The 21,484-nt window shown below is 39.0% G+C and overlaps 1 protein-coding gene, 1 long non-coding RNA gene and 2 pseudogenes across 2 annotated transcripts; 3 read left to right on the forward strand and 1 right to left on the reverse strand.

The window, feature by feature from the left end:
• Window positions 1-3,504: 3,504 nt before the first annotated feature.
• LOC125201943 (uncharacterized) lies at window positions 3,505-5,243 on the reverse strand. Its single transcript, XM_048100241.1, has 2 exons — window positions 4,448-5,243; window positions 3,505-3,927 (listed from the first exon to the last, which is right to left on the reverse strand). Exons 1-2 carry the CDS (start codon window positions 5,241-5,243, stop codon window positions 3,890-3,892), a joined length of 834 nt encoding a protein of 277 aa, XP_047956198.1. The 3' UTR covers window positions 3,505-3,889.
• A 286-nt stretch (window positions 5,244-5,529) lies between these two features.
• LOC125201944 (uncharacterized) lies at window positions 5,530-6,046 on the forward strand. The gene is made up of 2 exons (XR_007173004.2): window positions 5,530-5,667; window positions 5,824-6,046. It is a non-coding gene; the product is annotated as an uncharacterized LOC125201944 (long non-coding RNA).
• Window positions 6,047-9,840: 3,794 nt separating this feature from the next.
• Window positions 9,841-12,697, forward strand: LOC125189773 (receptor like protein 27-like; annotated as a pseudogene).
• Window positions 12,698-17,149: 4,452 nt separating this feature from the next.
• Window positions 17,150-20,494, forward strand: LOC148931870 (receptor-like protein 54; annotated as a pseudogene).
• The last annotated feature ends 990 nt before the right edge of the window (window positions 20,495-21,484 follow it).

Raw genomic sequence — 21,484 nt, forward strand, 5'->3', positions numbered from 1 at the left:
GGCTAACAAAACAGCATAATAATAAGGCTTATCCAATAGCCCATGAGACCAACACATTATTTATCAAGTTATAAAGGATTGGGCCGATGTCCGTGGGCCAATTCACCTGTCCTAAATCTTGTTGAACCTAAAATAGAGCCCAGCCCAGCCCAATAACAAGCCCATTTATCAGCCAACTAAATTATATCACTAGATAATGACATTGGATCCAAATACTAATTTATCAGCTTTGGCTAATTTTGATATCAAACTTGTCAAATATATTCGCTTCATCATCAAATATGTGGCGAAGGTTGATACGGCATATTCCCTAGGATTATCTCCATATCTCTTATTTAGTTAGTTATTGCTTTCCTATATCTTTTCATATATTATTAAGATCTTTATTTTCTTGTTTCCTAAGTCAGAGTAGTATTATAAATAGGAGATATTGTATTCTTCTATTTCATTCAAGAAATATCAATTATCCTTTTATTATACTTTTACGCATTTATCATATCATTCTTGGTTTGATCGACCGGCAAAGCTCCGGCGACTACCTTTTATTCCTAAATTTGACGCCGGATTGATCGACGGGCAAAAGCTCCCGCGACGTTCGACGCAAATTATCCGAGTTAAGGAACTTCATCCTTAACAAAGGTTAACCAACCTCTCCAACAATTTTCACTCTAAATCATCTCCTTCAAGCATATTATCGAACATTTTTCGGTGCAACAAGCATATCAGTGTTGTCTTAGATAATTTTGGTCTTATTTCAAAAATTAATTAAATACGTGGAAAATGATGCTACTGAAAAAATTGAAAATGTATAATTAAATCATGAAATGCATCAAATCAGTAACCTATGTAATGAAAGTAGTACTACGAAATACCAAAAAAATTATCTAAGGTGTAATTTTAACAGCAAGGGAATTTTGATCTTATTTCACAAATTAACTATATGGAAAGAAGAGCTACATCATCCCATGTAAAAAAAATTGCTAACATAATTAAAACGCCTCAGATAATTTTGATCTTATTTCACAAATCAACTATATGGAGAAGAATGCCACATCCTCACACAAAAAAATGTAAATACTGTTAAATGGTTCACAAAACATATTGTAAAAAAGAGAGAGAGATAAGATACGGTTTGTATGGAATTGGATGATTTTATTATTGAGTATTGCTCCCTTTAAATAGAGAATATAGTATGATGTACATGGTATGTATCTATAATCAATCACCCTATTCAATACAATATATTCAATCAATCTTTGATTGGAATAATTGTTTCTCAATCAAATCTTTATTATTTCTAACACCCCCCTCAAATTGAATGGTGGGATCTCCAACACTCAATTTGCATAATGCCTCTTCAAAACTTCTAGCATTGACTGCTTTGGTCAGTATATCAGCCAGTTGGTCTTCAGATATAACAAAAGGAAACTCGACAGTACCATTCTCAATGTTTTCTTTGATGAAGTGTCTATCCACCTCCACATGCTTAGTTCTGTCATGTTGAACTGGGTTCTCTGAGATGCTGATAGCGGCCTTATTGTCGCAGTACAGTTGGCTCCTCTTTGGTGAGAAGTTAATTTCTTTCATTAACCTTCTGAGCCACAAAATTTCAGTCAAACCACTTTTAATTCCACAGAACTCTGCTTCTGCACTTGAGAGAGCTACCACCTTTTGTTTTTTACTCTTCCAAGTCACCAAATTCCCACCAACAAAGGTAAAGTAACCGGCTGTAGATTTCCTGTCGTTCGGATTTCCTGCCCAATCAGCATCTGTATAGCCATGGATTTCAAGGTGTTCATTCTTTGAGAACATCACTCCATGCCCCGTTGTCCCTTTCAAATACCGGCAAATCCTGAGTGCTGCCTCCATATGGTCTGCCTGTGGCTTGTGCATAAACTGGCTTACAATCCCGACTGCATAAGCAATATCAGGCCTAGTGTGGGAGAGGTAAATGAGTTTTCCAACCAGTCGTCGGTATCGACGTCAGTCAGCTAACTTGGATCCATCATTGATCTTCAATCCATGGTTGACTGCCATGGGGGTGTCCGCTGGTTTACACTCTAGTAGGCCAGTTTCTGCCAGAATGTCTAAAATATACTTCCTCTATCTCAGGAATATCCCCTTCGGAGATCTAAGCACTTCGAATCCAAGAAAGTATTTAAGATCTCCCAAATCCTTCATCTCGAATTCTTGAAACAGGTTCTTCTTCAGACTTTCAATCTCCTCGAGGTCGTCACCTGCAATGATCATATCATCCACATATATAATCAGGCAGGTGATTCTATCACCTCGTTTCTTCAGAAACAATGTATGATCTGAATTGCTCTGCTTATACCCATATCCCTTCATTGCTCCTGCGAATCTTCCGAACCACACTCTCAGAGACTGTTTAAGCCCATATAGAGTCTTCTTCAAGCGACACCCTTCTCCCATTTTAAAGTCTGTGGCAAATCGTGGAGGTGCTTCCATGTAGACTTCTTCTTCCTTCCTCAATTCTCCATGAAGAAAGGCGTTTGTCACATCAAATTGGTGTAGTGGCCAATCTTTGTTTGCTGCTATAGATAGTAATACGCGGACTGTATCCATCTTGGAAACCGGGGAGAATGTTTATGAGTAATCCACTCCATACGTTTGAGTGTACCCTTTTGCTACGAGCTTGGCTTTATATCTCTCTATCCACCCATCAGGTTTTCTCTTGATAGTGAACACCCAACGACATCCTACTAGTCGTTTCCCTCGCGGTATTGTACACTTTTCCCAAGTGAGATTCCGATTCAGTGCATCTATCTCCTTTTTCATAGCTTCCCTCCGGTGCTTGTGCCTCATTGCTTCCTCCCATGATTGTGGGATTTCCTCTTCTTCATATAAAGCATCTTCAAATGCCTGAGCCATCTCTGATAGGTGCCCCTTCACTAGATTCACCACAAAATATCGCGCTTTCCTATTAATCTTCTCTGGTGTATACCGCTTTGGTGGAACTCCTCTATTTGGTCTTGGAGGAAGTATGTATTACCTGTATCTGGATCTACTCCTTCCACTTCCACTACCCCACCAATATCTCCTGTTTCACTGTCAGACCCTTCTACAACCTCGGCGTCAATAGGAATTATAATTGTATCCACAGGTGTGTGTGTACTTACATTGGATATCCGCGTTGGAGAGTTTGTCGGAACATTGTCACTTTCCGCGATGGATTCTACTACATCAGGGACTTGCTCAGCGGTTTAAGAGGTAAGCTGAAGTGGCAATGGCCTCAGGCCAGAAATGTTCTGGGGTTTTTGACTCTAGTAGTAAGGATCGGGTCATTTCAAGGAGGGTTCGATTTTTCCTTTCAGATACACCATTTTGTTCAGGAGTATATGCACAGGTGGTTTGGTGAATGAGGCCTTTTTCGTGGAAGAATTGTTTCATACCAGAATTGACGAACTCCCCCCATTATCTGAACGAAGAATTTTTACTGTTTGCTGAAATTGGGTTTGTATGAAGTTATAGAAGTGGGAGAAGTGAGTGAGAACCTCAGATTTTTGTTTCATAAAATATACCCAAGTCATGCGTGTACAATCATCAACAAAGACTAAGCAGTATCTAAAACCTTACCCCCCAATAATTGGTGCGGGCCCCCATACGTCAGAGTGCACAAGGGAAAATAAGGATTCAACTCTGAGTATTATTTAACGGATAAGAGTTACGATGACCTTTAGATAAAAAACAAGTTTCGCAATACATATCATGCTTAGGAACAATATCAGGAAATAATAATTTTAAGTAACCCGTGGAAGGATGCCCCAGACGTCGATGCCAAAGCCAAGCTTTCCGATCAGCAGACCCGTGAGTTAGCATGACAGTTCCTTTTTGAGCTATCTCATCCACGTAGTACAATCCATCGCGTTCAGTGCCACGCCCAATAATCTCCCCTGTTCGGATATCCTGCAATAAACAGATGTGTGGTTGCATTAGCAAAGTACAATTCAACTCCTTTGTGACATGGCTAATTGACAATAATTTATGAGACATGGATGGAATGTAAAGACAATTTGATAATTTCAGAGTCGGTGATATCTTTATAGTCCCAGCCCCCTCAACTTTTGTAAACTCGCCATTGGCTGTCTGAATATGAGATTTCTGAGGCTTTTGAATTCCCTCAAGGTCTGATGGATCATAAGTAATTGTATCAATAGCACCACAATCAAATATCCATCTATCATTTTTCTCATGATCACTATACATATTGCATGCAATTCCGAGTTTTTCGAGGGGTTGATATTTTCACATGAAATCTGGGCATTTCCGCAGCAAATAGAAGTATAGGGGTCAGTTTGCAATTGGTGGGGTAAAACATGCAAATTATCAGAAGCTTGGGGTTTAATTTGTAATGAGTGGGGTGAGATATGCAATTTATTAGGAGTATGAGGATTTATCCTAAAATAATCCCCTAACCCCAACTTACCTTCTTCACCCGCCGCCGTTTTACTATACCCCATTTGTTCATCTGCCCAATTCGCTATCACAGTTCCGCCGGCGAAATTGGCCGTTCCGGTCAAGCTTGTTGGCTGAACTGCTCCGTGAGTTTCCCCTTTGTTGCCGCTCCGAGCCTGTGCAACCTCTCGGTTTCCCTCGGTGGTGATAGCATGGTTTCCTCCGTCCCCCGATTGTCCTCCAATGGCCGCCGCCGCGGTTCCAGGGCGTGCGAGCAGATGTCGGTGCTGGAGGCTTGCCGTGCTTCTCTTCCACCACTCTGGGTATCCGATTAATTCAAAACAAGATTCTTTGGTGTGTTTCTTCCGTTTGCAGTATGAGCACACCAATTTCGATTTATCTTCATCATCATTTCGTCGGTTCCAGCCTCCTCCACCGAGATTGCTGCCGCCCCGCGAACCGCCGTGAGATCCGTGGCTGGGCATCGATCTCCCTCGGACAGCGAATCCAGCGCCGATACCATCTGTGGTTGTTCCGGTTCCTGGCTGTAGAACCTGGGACCGCGTCTCCTCTTGCCGGACCAGGTTGTAAGCTTGATCAACCGAGGGAAGTGGCTCCATTTTGACTATTTCTCTCTTGGTTGATTCATATTTGCTATCAATTGCAATTAAGAATTGAAACAACCTTTGTTCTTGGATGAATTGGTCGTGAATCACCATATCTTCAGGGTATTTCATGGGATTTTGTCGTTTTTGATCTATTGACAACCATAGATCTTGTAGAGTACTCCATGTTTCTTCTAGTGACCGACTTCCCTGTTTCACCATGCTTGCTTGAATTTCTAGGTCTTATATTTGGAGTTTGTCCCCTCCACTCCCATATGTCACTGCCAATGCATCCCAGATGTGTTTAGCCGTTGGTTGCTTGGAAACCCGACCAATCAGTCGTGGTTCGATATTCTGTGTGAGCCATGTAAATACGCAATGATCTACTTGTTGCCATTGTGGAAAGGTTGGATCGGTTCGTGGCGGGGGAGGCGGCACTCCAGTCACGTGAGAAACCATTCCCCTGCCGCTTATCGCCGCCTCCATTAGGACGACCCCGGCACTCCAGTCACGTGAGAAACCATCACCCTGCCGCTTATCGCCGCCTCCATTAGGACGACCCAGATGGAGTAATTCTCTCCATTCAATTTGTTTCCTCCGATATGGAGAGGTTGTGTATCGATCTTGTATGCTACAGATTTTTCTGGTGGGTTATTTGTGTTTTCTTCTTTGGGTGTTGGTGGTGTCATCATGGCAAAACTCTTGCTCATGATTTCGGCAATCTGCCGAGCAATCTCATCTGACTGGGATGGGGTCATATTTTTTTCGGTTTCTGACATGGCTGCTGATTATTTTTCTGCAGATTTTGGCTAGGGTTGGGAAAGGTTTAAGGACAGTGATGAAGTTTTTCTGCTCTGGTACCATGTTAAATGGTTCACAGAACATATTGTAAAAAAGAGAGAGAGATAAGATACGGTTTGTATGGAATTGGATGATTTTATTATTGAGTATTGCTCCCTTTAAATAGAGAATATAGTATGATGTACATGGTACGTTCCTATAATCAATCACCCTATTCAATACAATATATTCAATCAATCTTTGATAGGAATAATTGATTCTCAATCAAATCTTTATTATTTCTAACAAATACTCCTATAATTAAAATGTGAAGTCATCGACATATATTACAATGTCACCTAATTTACTTTGTTTTTCTAGTGAAAAAACACAATAATGCATCTTTTAAGACACGGCATTGCATAGTTTTTCTCCGACAATAAAAATTTCAAACAAGAAAAAGATTTCATATTGTCTTCATATAATAATTAGCCTGTCACTTGAATCACAAATCAATTGCTGCCGACGGGAATACTCCCGCGCTCAGCCCCGTTCTGCTGCCGACCCTCACGGGCACCGGATTTATCCGTATTCACCTCTCCGTCGACCCTAACGGGCGCCAGATTCTTTTTATATTGTTATTTTTCGTTTTATCGGTTCGTTAGGAATTTAGGTTCTTAACAACTGGTGCTTTCATTCCGTGCTCACCCTCATCTTCTTCCACCGAAAACCAAAAAAAAAAAAAAAAAAAAGAGAAACACCTTTTTCATCAAAAAACTCACCGATCAATCCTTCTTATTTCATCCACCACTCATGTCAAGGAATCAAAGAAAATCAACGTGGGGAATTCCACCAACCCCGGAAGTGTGTATTGGTCCCTCGCGACGCAACCCCGACATCGGACGGAAGGAACACATCAGTCAGCGGCGACTTCCGCCTCGTGATGACACCTCACTGGAGCCGTTACCTGTGACAGAACAGCAGCCGCTCGACTCCCTAACCCAGGGTTTCGATTGCATCATGGCCCGATTCGACAAGTTGGAATCACGTTGGGAAGAAATCAATTGCCGGCGTGGAAACGTTGTTTATCAGCAATGGCAGCAGGAACAGTGCATACCGCGTCGCACATGGCAGCACGATCACTCCTCCTGGCACGAACAGCCTCCCGGCTGGCCGCCACCGCCACAACAACGCTCGCCCCCAACCGGACGGCCCATAGCAGCAGCAGCGCTACGCCTACGGGCAGCAGCAGCGAAATCCCAATGCCGAAATCATAATGCTGCTTGACTACCAGCCCCCATGTCCACCATATACAGACCCAGATTCATATGGGCAGCCACGGAATATCAATGATGGTTATCATCCACTTCCGATGCCGGAATATCAGCCCCCACGCCCGCTGCCGGTCTCAGATTGTTCGCTGCACCCGCCTCAACAGCCTACGAAGTTTATTCAATCGTCCCAGCAGCATGGTCTCCCCAATAATCCAGCCCTCAAGGTTCGATCGCTCTCACCTGTCCAACAAGCCGCCATCAACGATTACAATGAGAAATTACGTGTTTATAGGTTGGAGCAAGCTGCATTGCTTACCCGTTTGAACGCGTGGTTTGAGGAGAACACTAGTGACGAAAATCTAGCCGAAGAGAAAACCAATATCACTCCCGTAATAGTATTGGGTGATGATCCTCCCAATGACATTACCGGTGTTCCCAATGATGGTGCTACTCTTGATATTCCAACCAACGAGTCCGTTGAAGAGAACGTCAAGAATGAAGAGATTGCCACGAATGAAAACGAGTTACTGCCAGTGGCCGTCAAGGCATATGATGACAAGATTGGTGATCTTTTTGTTCCAACACATCCGAAAGTGGAGATAAAAGTTGATTTGGAGACTTTACTTGACAAGTATGTTTCTTGCCGTGGGGATTTCACTGTGATTCTAGTTCACAGTCAATCGAATGGTCATATTAGAGCAATAAATGTTCACTCCAAGTGCTCAAGATCCCATATTTTGTTCACAGCCAAAATTGGATCATGGTTCAGTTTTTGGATACAAAGACATTGACAGTGCGTATTTATTTGACCCAGGAGGAGAGCTTTCGACTCTCTTTGTTTCGAAGTTTCCACCTTGAGGACAAGGTGGATTTTAACCGTGGGGGAGTTGTTACGAGCCTGATTTGACTTTTCTTTAGTTTAGATATTATAGGGATTTGATATCTTTTCTATATATTGTTTTTCTTGTTAGATAAGTTAGGTAGTAGTATTTATTATGAATAGGATAGATTGTTATCTGGTTATTCATTCAACCAATTAATGAAATCAGTATTTCGCCCAACTTGGCTTGAATCACAAATCAATTGCTGCCGACGGGAATACTCCCGCGCTCAGCCCCGTTCTGCCGCCGACCCTCACGGGCGCCGGATTTATCCGTATTCACCTCTCCGCCGACCCTAACGGGCGCCAGATTCTTTTTATATTGTTATTTTCCGTTTTATCGGTTCGTTAGGAATTTAGGTTCTTAACACACTCCCTAGCCATAAAAAATTCCAATTTACTAGTATATACTCCATCCGTCTCAGTTTAAGAGTAAGATTTAGTTATTGCATGAGTTTCAAAAATTGGTAGAGTGTGTAATAAATGAAGTGAGGTAGTGGTTGTTGGAGTGTGTAATAATTGAAGTGAGGTAGTGGAATTCAATATAAACTTTTAGGCTGACAGTAATGGTAACAATAAATTGTATATAGAAAAAAAATAATTTATCATATATTGTACTTTATACCCGTGTTGGAGGAAATTATAATACTGAAAACATTGTTGTCTCATTAGTTCACAGTTGTAAATTATTGGAGTTTGCCACCAATAATTCTCTGATTGGGACATCCATTGACCTCAAGTCCACTCATTGCAGCTTTGATGAAATCATGAAAGTAACATATGTCAGTCCTATCATTTACTTGTGGAATTAACAAATTATGGGTTGTCCTTATTTATTTATACATGTAGTGTATCATTCATTTTCAGAATATAACTGATTGATTGAGATAATTGTGGAATTGTATGCGTTTGATACAGTATGTTTATCTTTCACGATACTAAAATAGTGTTACATTAAATCACTGCAAGTTTTATGAAAAACTAAAATAATCAGGATTTAATTTTGTTTTTGTTATTTGTAAAGTTAATGATAATATAATGAGACTCATTTTTCAGTAATAAATCATCTCCTATATCAGACACTCTAAATCATCTCCTTCAAGTATTTCATCGAACACCTTTAAGTGCAATGAGCATATCAGACACAGGGTTTTCTTAGATAATTTTGTTCTTATTTAAAAAAAAAGAGTAAAGTATTATTTTGATCTTATATATATGACTGAAATAAGAAGTTGGTCTATAACATTCACTTTCTAAAATGGAGTCCTAAACAAATGAAATCATTGTCGGATTGATAATTTTTTCATGGTACTGTAAAAAACGGTCAACGGACGATTAGTGAAATTTTGACTAAATAAGGATTTTAATCCATGATTAATTAAAGTAATTATTTATAAATTTAGATGTCAAAATTTGACAAATTTTTCAAATATATTCATAAATTTCGTAAAGCAGCTTTATGTCAATACATCTTACATGATATGCCAATACATTGCTTGTACAATGTCAATATGAAATTGTATTGACATTGTCATGTCTTCGTGTTGATATATTTAATGCACTATATTGATATTGTGTTCTTAAACCCTAAATTGATAGTTGTTATTATCTTTTCAATATTAAAAAATAAAAAAGCAAAATTACACATGGCAATTTATTGACTTTTAAATCTCTAAAATCCTATAGGCTTAAATTAACTATAGTTAGTAATTAAGGATGAGTTAACAATTGATCACATTCCATTAACATATAATTCCTTTTTAGAATAAACTTATGATAATTACCCATCTACCCATTAATTAATCTTTCAAGTGATCGTCTATTTAAACCCACATGCATCTTTATTCATTAGTACGCAAAAAAATTATCATTATCCTCTTTCACAATGCTTTCAAACTTCATGTTGTTGTTCATTTCCATACTAGGTTCGCCCTACATTTTCACTTCTCATTCTTATAATAACAAATGTCTTCGCCATCAGGAAATCTTGTTGCTCCAACTAAAGGATGAGTTGATCTTCAATTCTTCTCTTTCAACAAAGCTGGTGCGATGGATAGAAAGTGGCAAGTGCTGCCAGTGGCACGGTGTGGAATGTGATGCTTCTGGCTACGTCGTTAGTTTGCAGCTCGATGATGAGGCCATTTATGGTGGAATTGGTGATTCGTCGAGTCTCTTCAGATGTAAATATCTGCAGAAGCTAAACCTTGCCCGTAATTACTTCTCTCATGCCATTCCAAAAGGTATTGGCAATATGACTTGTTTGACACATTTGAATTTGTCACATGCTTGTTTTGTTGGGCAGGTTCCTTCTGAAATTTCATCCTTAACGAGATTGGCTAGTCTCGATATTTCCATCAGCTTTCTCAGCACTTTAATCCTTGAGCTCCCAAATTTGAAAATGCTTATCGGAAATCTGACGGAGCTTCAAGAGCTCTATCTTGATGATGTCTATATTTCCTTGCAAGAAATGAAAAACTGGGGCCATATTATATCATCTCATTACCCAACCTCACCTCTTTGAGCATGGTTGGTTGTTTTCTTTATGCCCCTTCGCCTAAATCCTTTTGTCAACTTCATTCCCTTTCTGTTCTTCGATTAGATCTGAACGATCTTTCAGGGGTAACACTTGATGACTTATTCACTAATTTTCCAAGCTTGGCCACCTTGACTCTTTCTGGATGCGGTTTAAACGGTTCAATTCCGTCCACCTTTGCTAACCTAACTAAGCTTATTCATGTTGATTTGTCACATAACTCCTTGACAGGCTCACTTCCTTCCACATTGTTTGCTAACCTAACAAATCTGATTCATGTTGATTTGTCACGTAACTCCTTGACAGACTCACTTCCTTCCACATTGTTTGCCAACCTAACAAAGCTGATTCATGTCGATTTGTCACTTAACGCCTTCATAGGCTCACTTCCTTCTACATTGTTTGAAGGTCTTTCCAATCTCGTTCATCTCGATTTGTACGAAAATTCATTCTATGGTAACTCCCCCAATCTCTTTTTGCTCTCCCATCATTGTTGGAACTTGATCTTAGTTACAACCAATTCAATGGCACTTTTCAACTCGACAACTTTCAAAGCCTTCCCAATCTCACATTGTTTGGTCTATCCGGCAATAGCTTGTTAGTAGATGTTGGCAACGTCAACTCGGGTTCAAATGGAGGTCTCAAATTAAAAGTGTTGGACCTAAATTCATGTAACTTGTCCAGTTTTCCTGATTTCATCAAACATTCGGATCTAGAAGAATTGGATCTATCAAACAATAGTATTGCGGGGGAAGTACCGAGTTGGGTTTGGGGAAAATGACTTTGGGATTTGGACTTGTCGTTCAATCTTCTGACGAGTCTGCAAAAGCCTTACCATATACCCGCTTCCCTTCAATATGTAAGCTTGGAATCTAACCAGCTTAAGGGCGAGTTGCAGATGTCCATTCCACTCCATTCTAAACTCTCGCAATTGTCTCTTGCTAATAATAGTTTTAGTGGATCAATTCCAATATCTTTCTGCAATGCTACACACCTCCAAATTCTTGACATGTCTAGAAATAAATTAAGTGGCAGTATACCCCCTTGCCTACTTGAAAACATTAGTGTCCTTGATCTGAGTCGAAACAACATCAGCGGCAGCATATCCCTTTGCTCACTTGAAAACATTGGTTTCCTCGATTTGAGTCAAAACAACATTAGCGGTAACATTCCAGATACTTTTTCAATGGTTTGTGGGCTATATTATTTGGATCTTAACAATAATACTTTGGAAGGGAAGATCCCAAAGTCCATTGGAAGTTGTATGCAGTTGGAGTACCTGAATGTTGGGAACAACATGATCAACGACACCTTCCCATGCATGCTAACAACATCTCTCTTGGTTGTTCTTGTTTTGCACTCCAACAGATTCCATGGGGATTTAAGATGTCACCGAAATTGGCCAAATCTTAAAATTCTAGATGTATCGTCGAATCATTTTAGTGGAAGTCTTGAATCAATCAAATTCTCTAGTTGGACGGCTATGGTGCACTCGAGTGATGGCGATTTCAAAGGCGGATATGACAACAAGCTTGACGTGGCATTAATCATTAAAGGGCAAATGATGGAGTTTCACAAGATTTGGTCAGACTTTAGTACCATTGATTTGTCTTCCAATAGTTTCTACGGAGAGATTCCAAATGCAATTGGTGATCTTACCTCACTTCACCAACTCAACTTCTCTCACAATGCCTTCAATGGAAGCATCCCAAAATCATTTGGTAGGCTGAGTAATCTCGAATCACTCGACCTCTCTGTGAACAAATTAGCTGGCCCAATCCCGGAGGAGCTTGGAGAGCTCACATTCTTTCAAAATTGAATCTCTCCTACAATATGTTTGTTGGAGCGATCCCAAAAGGGCGGCAAATTCAAACATTCTCAGCTGACTCATTTGAAGGAAATTCGGGGCTATGCGGTTTTCCTCTCAGCATAAACTGCAGTAATACTAATGTACCACCGGTACCGGGATATGATGAAACGGGGGAAGCGAAGGAGATAGAGTGGGAATATGTGTGTGCTGCAGTTGGATATGTTGTGGGAATAGGAATTAGGAAGCATCGTGTGGCTGCTTTTGTTCTGTCGAAGCTTCAGAGAGAAATACTTTGGCAAAATAGAAGAGGTTGTTGAAGACATGTTCATGGCCAGAGACATGAGAATAAGACGTGCAAGAAGAGCAGCATTAGAAAGGAATCGAGCCATGAGGCAGTAGTGTTGGAAATGTGTTTAGTTGTGTGCATGTTTTTATCTCTTTTTTTTTTCTTCTTTTCATTAGAAAAGGATCAATAATGGTTCATCATCAACCCACGTCGGTGCGTACTATGTCTGACAATAGTTTCTTTATTTTGATTCAATTGAATGTAATAGGTAGAGAGTCGAGCGAAATTATAAGCTCCCTTCCGGGTTTTTTTTGTTGATTCTTTCCCGGATTGCAAAAGAGAGTCGAACCAACCCTAGGGCCTAAGTCTATTATAAGGACCTTGTATTCTTTATCCCTTAAGAAATACAAGAAACCTTTAATCATTTTGTCATTTAAACTACCATCAATCGACTTTCAGTTTCTATTTCCTTGTGAAAACCCTAATCTCCCAAAAACCCTAGCATTTCGCGGGTAATATCTCTCCACCGGAATTAGCACATCGTCGGCTCAACTGCCAATAAGGATGATATCCTTACCATCTGCTGCTTTCACTTTTGTACTCATGTCACGTCCAAAATCGAGGAACCAGGGCAATGAACCGATGAGCATGACCTCATATCAAGGATGTTCGGGATGATACCGAGATGCCCATGTTGGAAGAGTTCCACACGGGGGAGCTACCGCCACCTTAAATGATTCAAATATTGGCAGCGATCCATTATTTCACAATGACTTTGGGAACAAAGGGAGTATAAATTTTATAAACACATATTGAGCTTATAAGGATCTTTTTCTTGACAAACTAGGAAACCAAAGTACTGTCTCCGTCCCTGAAAGTTTGACACAATTCACTTTTACCATTTTTGGTAGTAGACCTCATATTCCACTAACTCATTCCTACTCACATTTTAGTATAAAACTAATACTTTAAAAGTAGCATCCACATCCCACCTACTTTTTCAACTCACTTTCCATTACATTTCTTAAAACCCGTGCCGGGTCAAAGTGTGTCAATATTTGAGGAACGGAGGTAGTAGTATTTATTCTAAATGTGCTGCCATCAACTTATCCTTACTATAAATATATAGTTTTACTAAAGAAATGCAAAATTTATTCCCTAAAAAACTTCCTGAGTCTCTCTATCAAGTCAATTTTGGTCCTAAACATAAGACCAAAATACGAATTTGGTCCAAAATATTCACTTTGTGAAAAACAAGTCCATAGCAAATGAAATAAAAAAGTGAATGTTTTGGACTTAATTCTATTTTGAAGTGTCAATTGACCTCAAATTATAGGAGACTAAGCAAAATCGATAACTAGACAAATTTAGTACTCCCTCCGTCCCAGAGAAGTTGGCATACTTTGAAAATGACAGGGGATTTTAGGAGGTTTTGTTTTGTGTGTTAAATACAGAGAGAAAATATAATTTTTATATTCATGTGAGAGAAAACTTTTTCCTAAAAGGGAAATGTGACATTTTTTGTGGGATAAACTAAAAAGGAAAGTGTGCCATCTTTTGTGGGACGGAGGGAGTACCTAAAAGCCAGGATCATTAGTGGAAACACACAATGGAACGTGAGTGCTTGCATAACTGAATATGTAGTGCCTTCATGTTCATGGTGAATAAAAGCGACACAGTAAGAAACCAGTGATCGTTGCCGAATAACTCAATGAGCAAGATTAGAATCATCAAGAAAGAAATTTGATCATCAATACACCTATTTTGTAGCACCAATTACATCCAGTTCTATCAGCAGCTGCAACGGAAGACATTATCCAGAAAAGGATAAATGATGGTTCGTATATTTAACCTTTTTCGTGCCTTTTATGAGTTGGGGTAGATGGGATTTTTTTTAAAAAGATAAATAATGCTTTTTTATTAAACCTTTGACAAATATGGGCTTGGCCCAAATTTCGAAGGAGACTAACTAAAGCATAATTCAAAATATATCCACATAAACTACCAAGTTAGAAGGGATCGGGCCGGGTCCACGGGTTAAATGAGGTAATTAGGGCGAATCCAGTTGTCCTAAATCCTGTCCAGCCGTACCCAATATCGACCCAATAATTTATTGTGGAATTGGCTTTAGTAACTGGGATAGTTCGCAACCTCAATTTATGATTATAGAAAATTATTATACTCCCTCCGTCCCATAAAAGATGTCACACTTGTGGGACGACACTAGATTTTAGGAGGTTTTGTTGTGTGTTAAATGGAGAGAGAAAATATATTTTTATATTCATGTGAGAGAACTTTTTCCATAAAAGGAAATGCGACATCTTTTGTGGGAAGTGTGACATCTTTTGTGGGACGGAGGAAGTACTAATTAAGTTATGTTTCATCGATAAATATTTAGAAAAGCTTAACCTCACTTATAATTATCACTCTAAATCGTCTCCTTCGAGCATTTCTCGTTGATTAAATCCAAAGGCTACTTTACTTGTAACTTAGGCTAAACATAAACGGTTGATTTGATCATTTAGTTTGTTGTTCCAAACATATACTCTTGGAATTTTATTTCAATCTCAATTTTATCTCAGGCTCACTTTATCAAGTTAGAAACTGCTATATATTAGTCTTTCAAGTCAAGTCTTGAAGTCTTTGTTGCATAGTTATCTTTGAATTGTCAAACTTGGCTTCTTATCTATACTTGTCACCATAAATAGCATTGGCCCAATTAATGTACAACTGCGTAGACTTTGAAATTATAGTTAAGTATATATTGTTAGTGTCATTAAAGCACAATGGTTACATGTCACAATTGTTTCAAAGTCTTGGTCGTTGTAGACAACGGTGGACGCCCAAATTAATTTTGATATGGACTATATATTCTCAATATTGAGTTTGGCATTCTGAGATAATAATTTTGTTGTATTTCACAACTATTCATATAAAATATTGAAAATTTAATACTTTCTCCGTCCCGCAATACGAGTCCTATTAGCAACCATCGAGCAACAGATATTTCGAACAATGACAATCTGGCCTTATTAGCAACGCTCGGGAAAAAATAGTTGCGATGGAAAACAAACCGTTATCATATAAGGTAAGTAAAACCCAGCATTGTAATAGAAGGAAACAATGAAAAAAGGACTTCATATATCAAGAGAGGCCATTCAAGCTTATGTATGTAGTACGAAGGAATTTTTATAGTTGATCATTATTTACACTATATTTCAGATTCAAACTTTTGTAGTGGAAAACCACATGACATCTTTTAAGATTTTGCAAAGTTTTTCCCCAATTAAGACTACTAATGTTTCAAGATCCATTATTCCAAAATGACTGACCCAGAGAAGACCTCAAGTCAATTGCTAAGTCTTTCCAATTTCATAAAGCAATGTAGGGATAGACAGCTACCGCGGAAGCGTGATAAATTCAACTAAAGATTTTGAGGAAGTAATAAAGACAATAAAATGACACCAATGTCTTAAGGTGGAAAAACTCTCTAAATAGAGGTAAAAAACCACCGGCTAGAGAGACAAAAATTCGACTATAATATTGATAGGAGTACAAAATATTTTCTCCGGACTAACAAGACAAGTAGCCCTATGACAAATTCTCTACAAGGATAATATACCAAAGTAAGAAATAGAGATTAGAGGGAGAAAAGAAAATATAAGTGGAGACGGAGAGCAGTGAATTTGGTTGAGTATGGCTTGCACAACTTGTTGGACTTTCAGTGTGAACTCATTAATATTACTCTCTCTGGTCCCCATTAAATGTTCATATTTCATTATTTAGACGGTTCTTAATAAATGTCTCATTTCACTTTTATTACTTTTAGTAACTAGACCCAAATTTCACTTACTCATCACACTCATATAAAAGTAGGATTAACACTCCACTAACTAGTATATTATCCATTTTCCTTAACAAAATCAAATAATTTCCTAAAATCTGCACCGGTCAAATATGGAACATTTAATAGGGATCGAAGAAAGTACCCCAGAGCCACTATAGTTGAAACAAGAAACCTAGGAGTGGAAGTAAGGGTTGCCATATTGAGTTGCAACTACTGATTTCAAATAAAGAAGAGCAACCCAATAAGCAAGTGCACTAAATTTGCAAGTAGTTTAAGATATTTGCTTCCCTCCGCACCATGTTATTTGAGGAAGTGACTCAAGTAACATGAGAAAGTCCGAAATAGAATACGACCGAGACCGATTGAGTATAAGTTATGATTCCAAGCTTTAATTTATATAACTCCATATTCATGAAAATTAAAAAATTTGTATAAATATTTAGGCTAACACTATATAGAAAATATTGTTGTAGTATATAATCGTCTTTTGTGGAAATTACAATTATGAAATATAGTTGTGTCATGAAGTTTTAAAAGATTTAATAGTGTTTGTGGAAATTCCTGGTCTCCTGGATTAGGACATATGGACCTCAAGTCAACTCAGTATTGTAAGTTGTAACCCACTTCTGTAATTGTGGAAAAGATATCCAAACTGTCTATTTAAATCCAAATTCACATATCTTCATTTGTATACACACACAAAAAAAGGAATTATCAATATCCTCTTTCACAATGCTTTCAAACTTGTTATGGTTCATTTGTTTCCTAATTTCTTCCTTTATTTTCACTACTCATTCTTATAACAACAAATGCCTTCACCATCAGGAAACCTTGTTGCTTCAACTCAAGCACGAGTTGATCTTCTTTCCATCTAGTTCGACAAAGTTGGTGCGATGGAATGAAAGTGATGAGTGCTGCAAGTGGCCCGGCGTGGAATGTGATGCTTCTGGCTATGTCGTTAGTTTGAACCTCGATAGTGAGTCCATTTATGGTGGAATTGAGGATTCATCGAGTCTCTTCAGATTTAAATATTTGCAGAAGCTTAACCTCGCCATTCAATGATTTCGCTGATGCCATTCCAAAAGGTATTGGCAAGCTGACTTGTTTGAAACATTTGAATTTGTCATATGCTGGTTTTGGTTGGCAGGTCCCTTTTGAAATTTCGACCTTGACGAGATTGGCTAGTCTCGATATCTCCAGTCCGTTTGGCACGACTCTTAGCCTTGAGCACCCAAATTTGGAGATGCTTGTCCATAATCTAACAGAGCTTAGAGAGCTCAATCTTGATGGAATCAATATCACTTTTTCACATGAAAAGCGAAAATGGAGCCACAATGAATCACCACATTTACCCAACCTCACCTCTTTTAGCATGGCTGAATGTAGTCTTCATTCTCCTTTGCCTAAATCCTTTTGGCAACTTCATTCCCTTTCTATTCTTCGACTAGATCGAAACAATCTTTCAGCAGTAGCACTTGATGACTTGTTCACCAATTTTCCAAGTCTGACCACCTTGACTCTTCGTCACTGCAGTTTGAAGGGTTCTATACCATCCACCTTTGGTAATCTAACCGAGCTGATTCATGTCGATTTGTCATTAAACTCCTTGACGGGCTCACTTCCTTCTACATTCTTTGAAGGTCTTTCCAATCTCGTTTATATAAATTTGTGGAAAAATTCATTCTCTGGTAACATCCCCCGCTCTCTTTTTGTCCTCCCATCACTGTTGGAACTTGATCTTAGTTATAACCAATTTAATGGCACTTTTCAACTCGACAACTTTCAAAGCCTTCCCAATCTCACATTGCTTGGTCTATCCGGCAATAGCTTGTCAGTAGATATTGGCAATGTCAATTCGAGTTCATATGGAGGTCTCGAATTAAAAGTGTTGTACCTAAATTCATGTAACTTGTCCAGTTTTCCTGATTTCTTCAAACATTTGGATTTAGAAGTATTGGATCTCTCAAATAATAGTATTGTGGGGGAAGTACCTAGTTGGGTTTGGGGAAAACGACTATGGTATTTGGACTTGTCGTTCAATCTTCATACGAGTCTGCAAAAGCCTTACCATATACCTGCTTCTCTTCAATATCTACGCTTGGAATCTAACCAGCTTAAGGGCGAGTTGCAGATATCCATTCCACTTCAATCTGAACTTGAGAACTTTTCTCTTGCTAATAACAGTTTAAGTGGATCAATTCCAATATCTTTCTGCAATGCTACACATCTCGATTCTCTTTTTTTGTCTAGAAATAAATTAAGTGGCAGCATACCCCATTGCCTACTTGAAAACATTAGTGACCTTGATCTGAGTCGAAACAACATCAGCGGAAACATTCCAGATACTTTTTCAATGGATTGTAGGCTAAGTTTTTTGGATCTTAACAATAATGCATTAGAAGGGAAGATCCCAAAGTCCATCGAAAGTTGTATGTGGTTGGCGTACTTGAATGTTGGGAACAACATGATCAACGACACTTTTCCATGCATGCTAACATCGGGGTTATTTGCTCTTGTTTTGCACTCCAACAAATTCCATGGGGATTTAAGATGTCATGGAAATTGGCCATATCTGAAAATTCTAGATGTATCATCGAATCATTTTAGTGGAAGTCTTGAATCAATCAACTTCTCTAGTTGGACAGCTATGGTGTTTCCGAGTGGTGAAGATTTCGAAGGCATATTAGGCCACAAGCTTGACGTGACATTAATCATGAAAGGGAGAATGATGGAGTTTCACAAGATTTGGTCAGACTTTAGTACCATTGATTTGTCTTCCAATAGTTTCTACGGAAATATACCAAATGCAATTGGTGATTTTCCCTTACTTCATCAACTCAACCTTTCCCACAATGCCCTCAATGGAAGTATCCCAAAATCATTTGGTAGGTTGAGTAATCTCGAATCACTCGACCTCTCTGTAAACCAACTAGCAGGGCCAATCCCAAAGGAGTTTGGAGGGCTCACATTCCTTTCAGTCTTGAATCTCTCCTACAATAAGTTTGTTGGAGCAATCCCAAAAGGCCACCAAATTCAAACATTCACGGCTGACTCATTTGAAGGAAATTTGGGGTTATGCGGTTTTCCTGTCAGCATAAATTGCAGTAATAATACTAATGTACCACCAGCAGGACATGATGAAACAATGGAAGAGAAGAAGGAGATAGAGTGGGAATACGTGTGTGCTGCAGTGGGATATGTTGTGGGGGTAGGAAGCATCGTGTGGCTACTTTTATTCTGTCGAAGCTTCAGAGAGAAATACTTTGGCAAAATAGAAGAGGTTGCTGAAGACATGTTCATTGCCAGAGACATGATAAGAATGCGTGCAAGAAGAGCAGCAGCAGCAAGGAATCGACTCAGGAGGCAATAATGTTGGAAATATTATCCGTGTTTTATGTAAGAGTGAAATAAAAGGGGTTTATCTTAGCTTATTGTTGGGCTGGTCCCATTATGTGGGAGCCCAACTCAAGTTGGCTTAAAATAAATGGGCATATTTCTTTTTTTCCTTAATGCTAATTAGTGTGTGTGTTTAACTAGAAATTGACAGCACATCTTTTGATTTGGGGTGAATCACAAAATTAAGACGGTGGAGAAGAGAAAAGAGGGTGAGAGTCAGCTGCTATTATCATCAATTCAGAGTCAGAACTGAGAGATTGAGAGTGGCAACATAACTCCATTTTGTGAAAGGTGAGTGCAGATTTTCAGCTTGGTGCAGTTCTGTTCGAGGCTTCGATCGGGTATTCATCCGTGGTCTGATTGAGCTGAAATTCGGGCAGTGGGTAGTCGACTTGAAGATCTTGATTTTGTACGGTGGGATTGTTGATCCGTGAACAGTAAGGTCAGATTTTCTGCTGTCGAAGTCTGCCCCTGTTTTGGTGATTTTCTCATCTTGTTTTGGGTATTTTGCTTAAGATTGTTTTATCAACCTAGTTGGAGTTTATACTTGTTGTATAGGTTGGATATTTGATCTTGTAGCAAAAATATATTATAGTGGAGCTTTTGAGTGGACTCTCAAGTCCCGTGGTTTTTCCCTTTTGCTTCGAAAGGGTTTTCCACGTAAAAATTGTTGTCACAATTTATATTTCTGCTGATTGTTTGTCGTTGATATTTATCGTGCCACATTGTGTTAGAAATAATTATCGACTTGTTTTATTGGGAGAGAAAGAACACCATTTGTACTTCCGCAGGCTTTGGTTGTTTGGTTTCTTCCCAACAAACTGGTATCAGAGCTACGGTTATTGTGTTCGGTAATTATGGAAATTAGCACAAGCAGAATGATTATGTTGAATGGCACAAATTATCAACTTTGGCGAAATAAGATGAAGGATTTGCTTTTTGTGAAAGCTTTGCATCTTCCAGTTTTTGCTACTCAAAAACCTGAGTCTAAAAGTGATGAAGAATGGGAGTTTGAACATCATCAAGTGTGTGGCTTTATTCGGCAATTTGTTGAAGAGAATGTTTATCACCACGTTGATCAAGAGACACATGCTCGCACACTATGGGATAAGCTTGAAAATTTGTATGCTTCCAAGTCAAGCAATAACAAATTATTCTTACTTAAGAAGATGATGATGTTTGAGATACAAAGATGGAACATCTATAGCTGATCATGTGAGTGAGTTTCAGAGTTCATTAACTCAATTACTCGGCATGGGGGTCATATTAGATGATGAGATTGTAGGACTTTGGTTGCTTGCTACTCTACCAGATTCTTGGGAAACTCTAAGGATTTCACTTATTAATTCAGCTCCCAGTGGTATTGTGACTTTGGAAATCGCCAAGAATGGAGTGTTAAATGAAGAGGTGAGAAGACGGTCACATGGTTCTTCATCGCAGTCAGAGGTGTACCCATCAAAGAGCAGAAGTACTTCCTCCCAGCCAGTCGCTCCAGCATTTGATCGATGAATGGCAGGGGGAAGTGGTCCTTCCTAGTTGAAGTGTTCAGCTTACGGTAATCTATACACATTCGCCACCCAGTAACTAGTCTGGTGGGCACTAGTTCATTCCTCTCATTCTTAATCACCTGGATCCCTGACTTCTTGGGGACCATATG

Source organism: Salvia hispanica, chromosome 2, assembly GCF_029641045.1.
Source record: "Salvia hispanica isolate PSC_SH4W2 chromosome 2, Shi_PSC_v1, whole genome shotgun sequence".
Taxonomy (NCBI): domain Eukaryota; kingdom Viridiplantae; phylum Streptophyta; class Magnoliopsida; order Lamiales; family Lamiaceae; genus Salvia; species Salvia hispanica.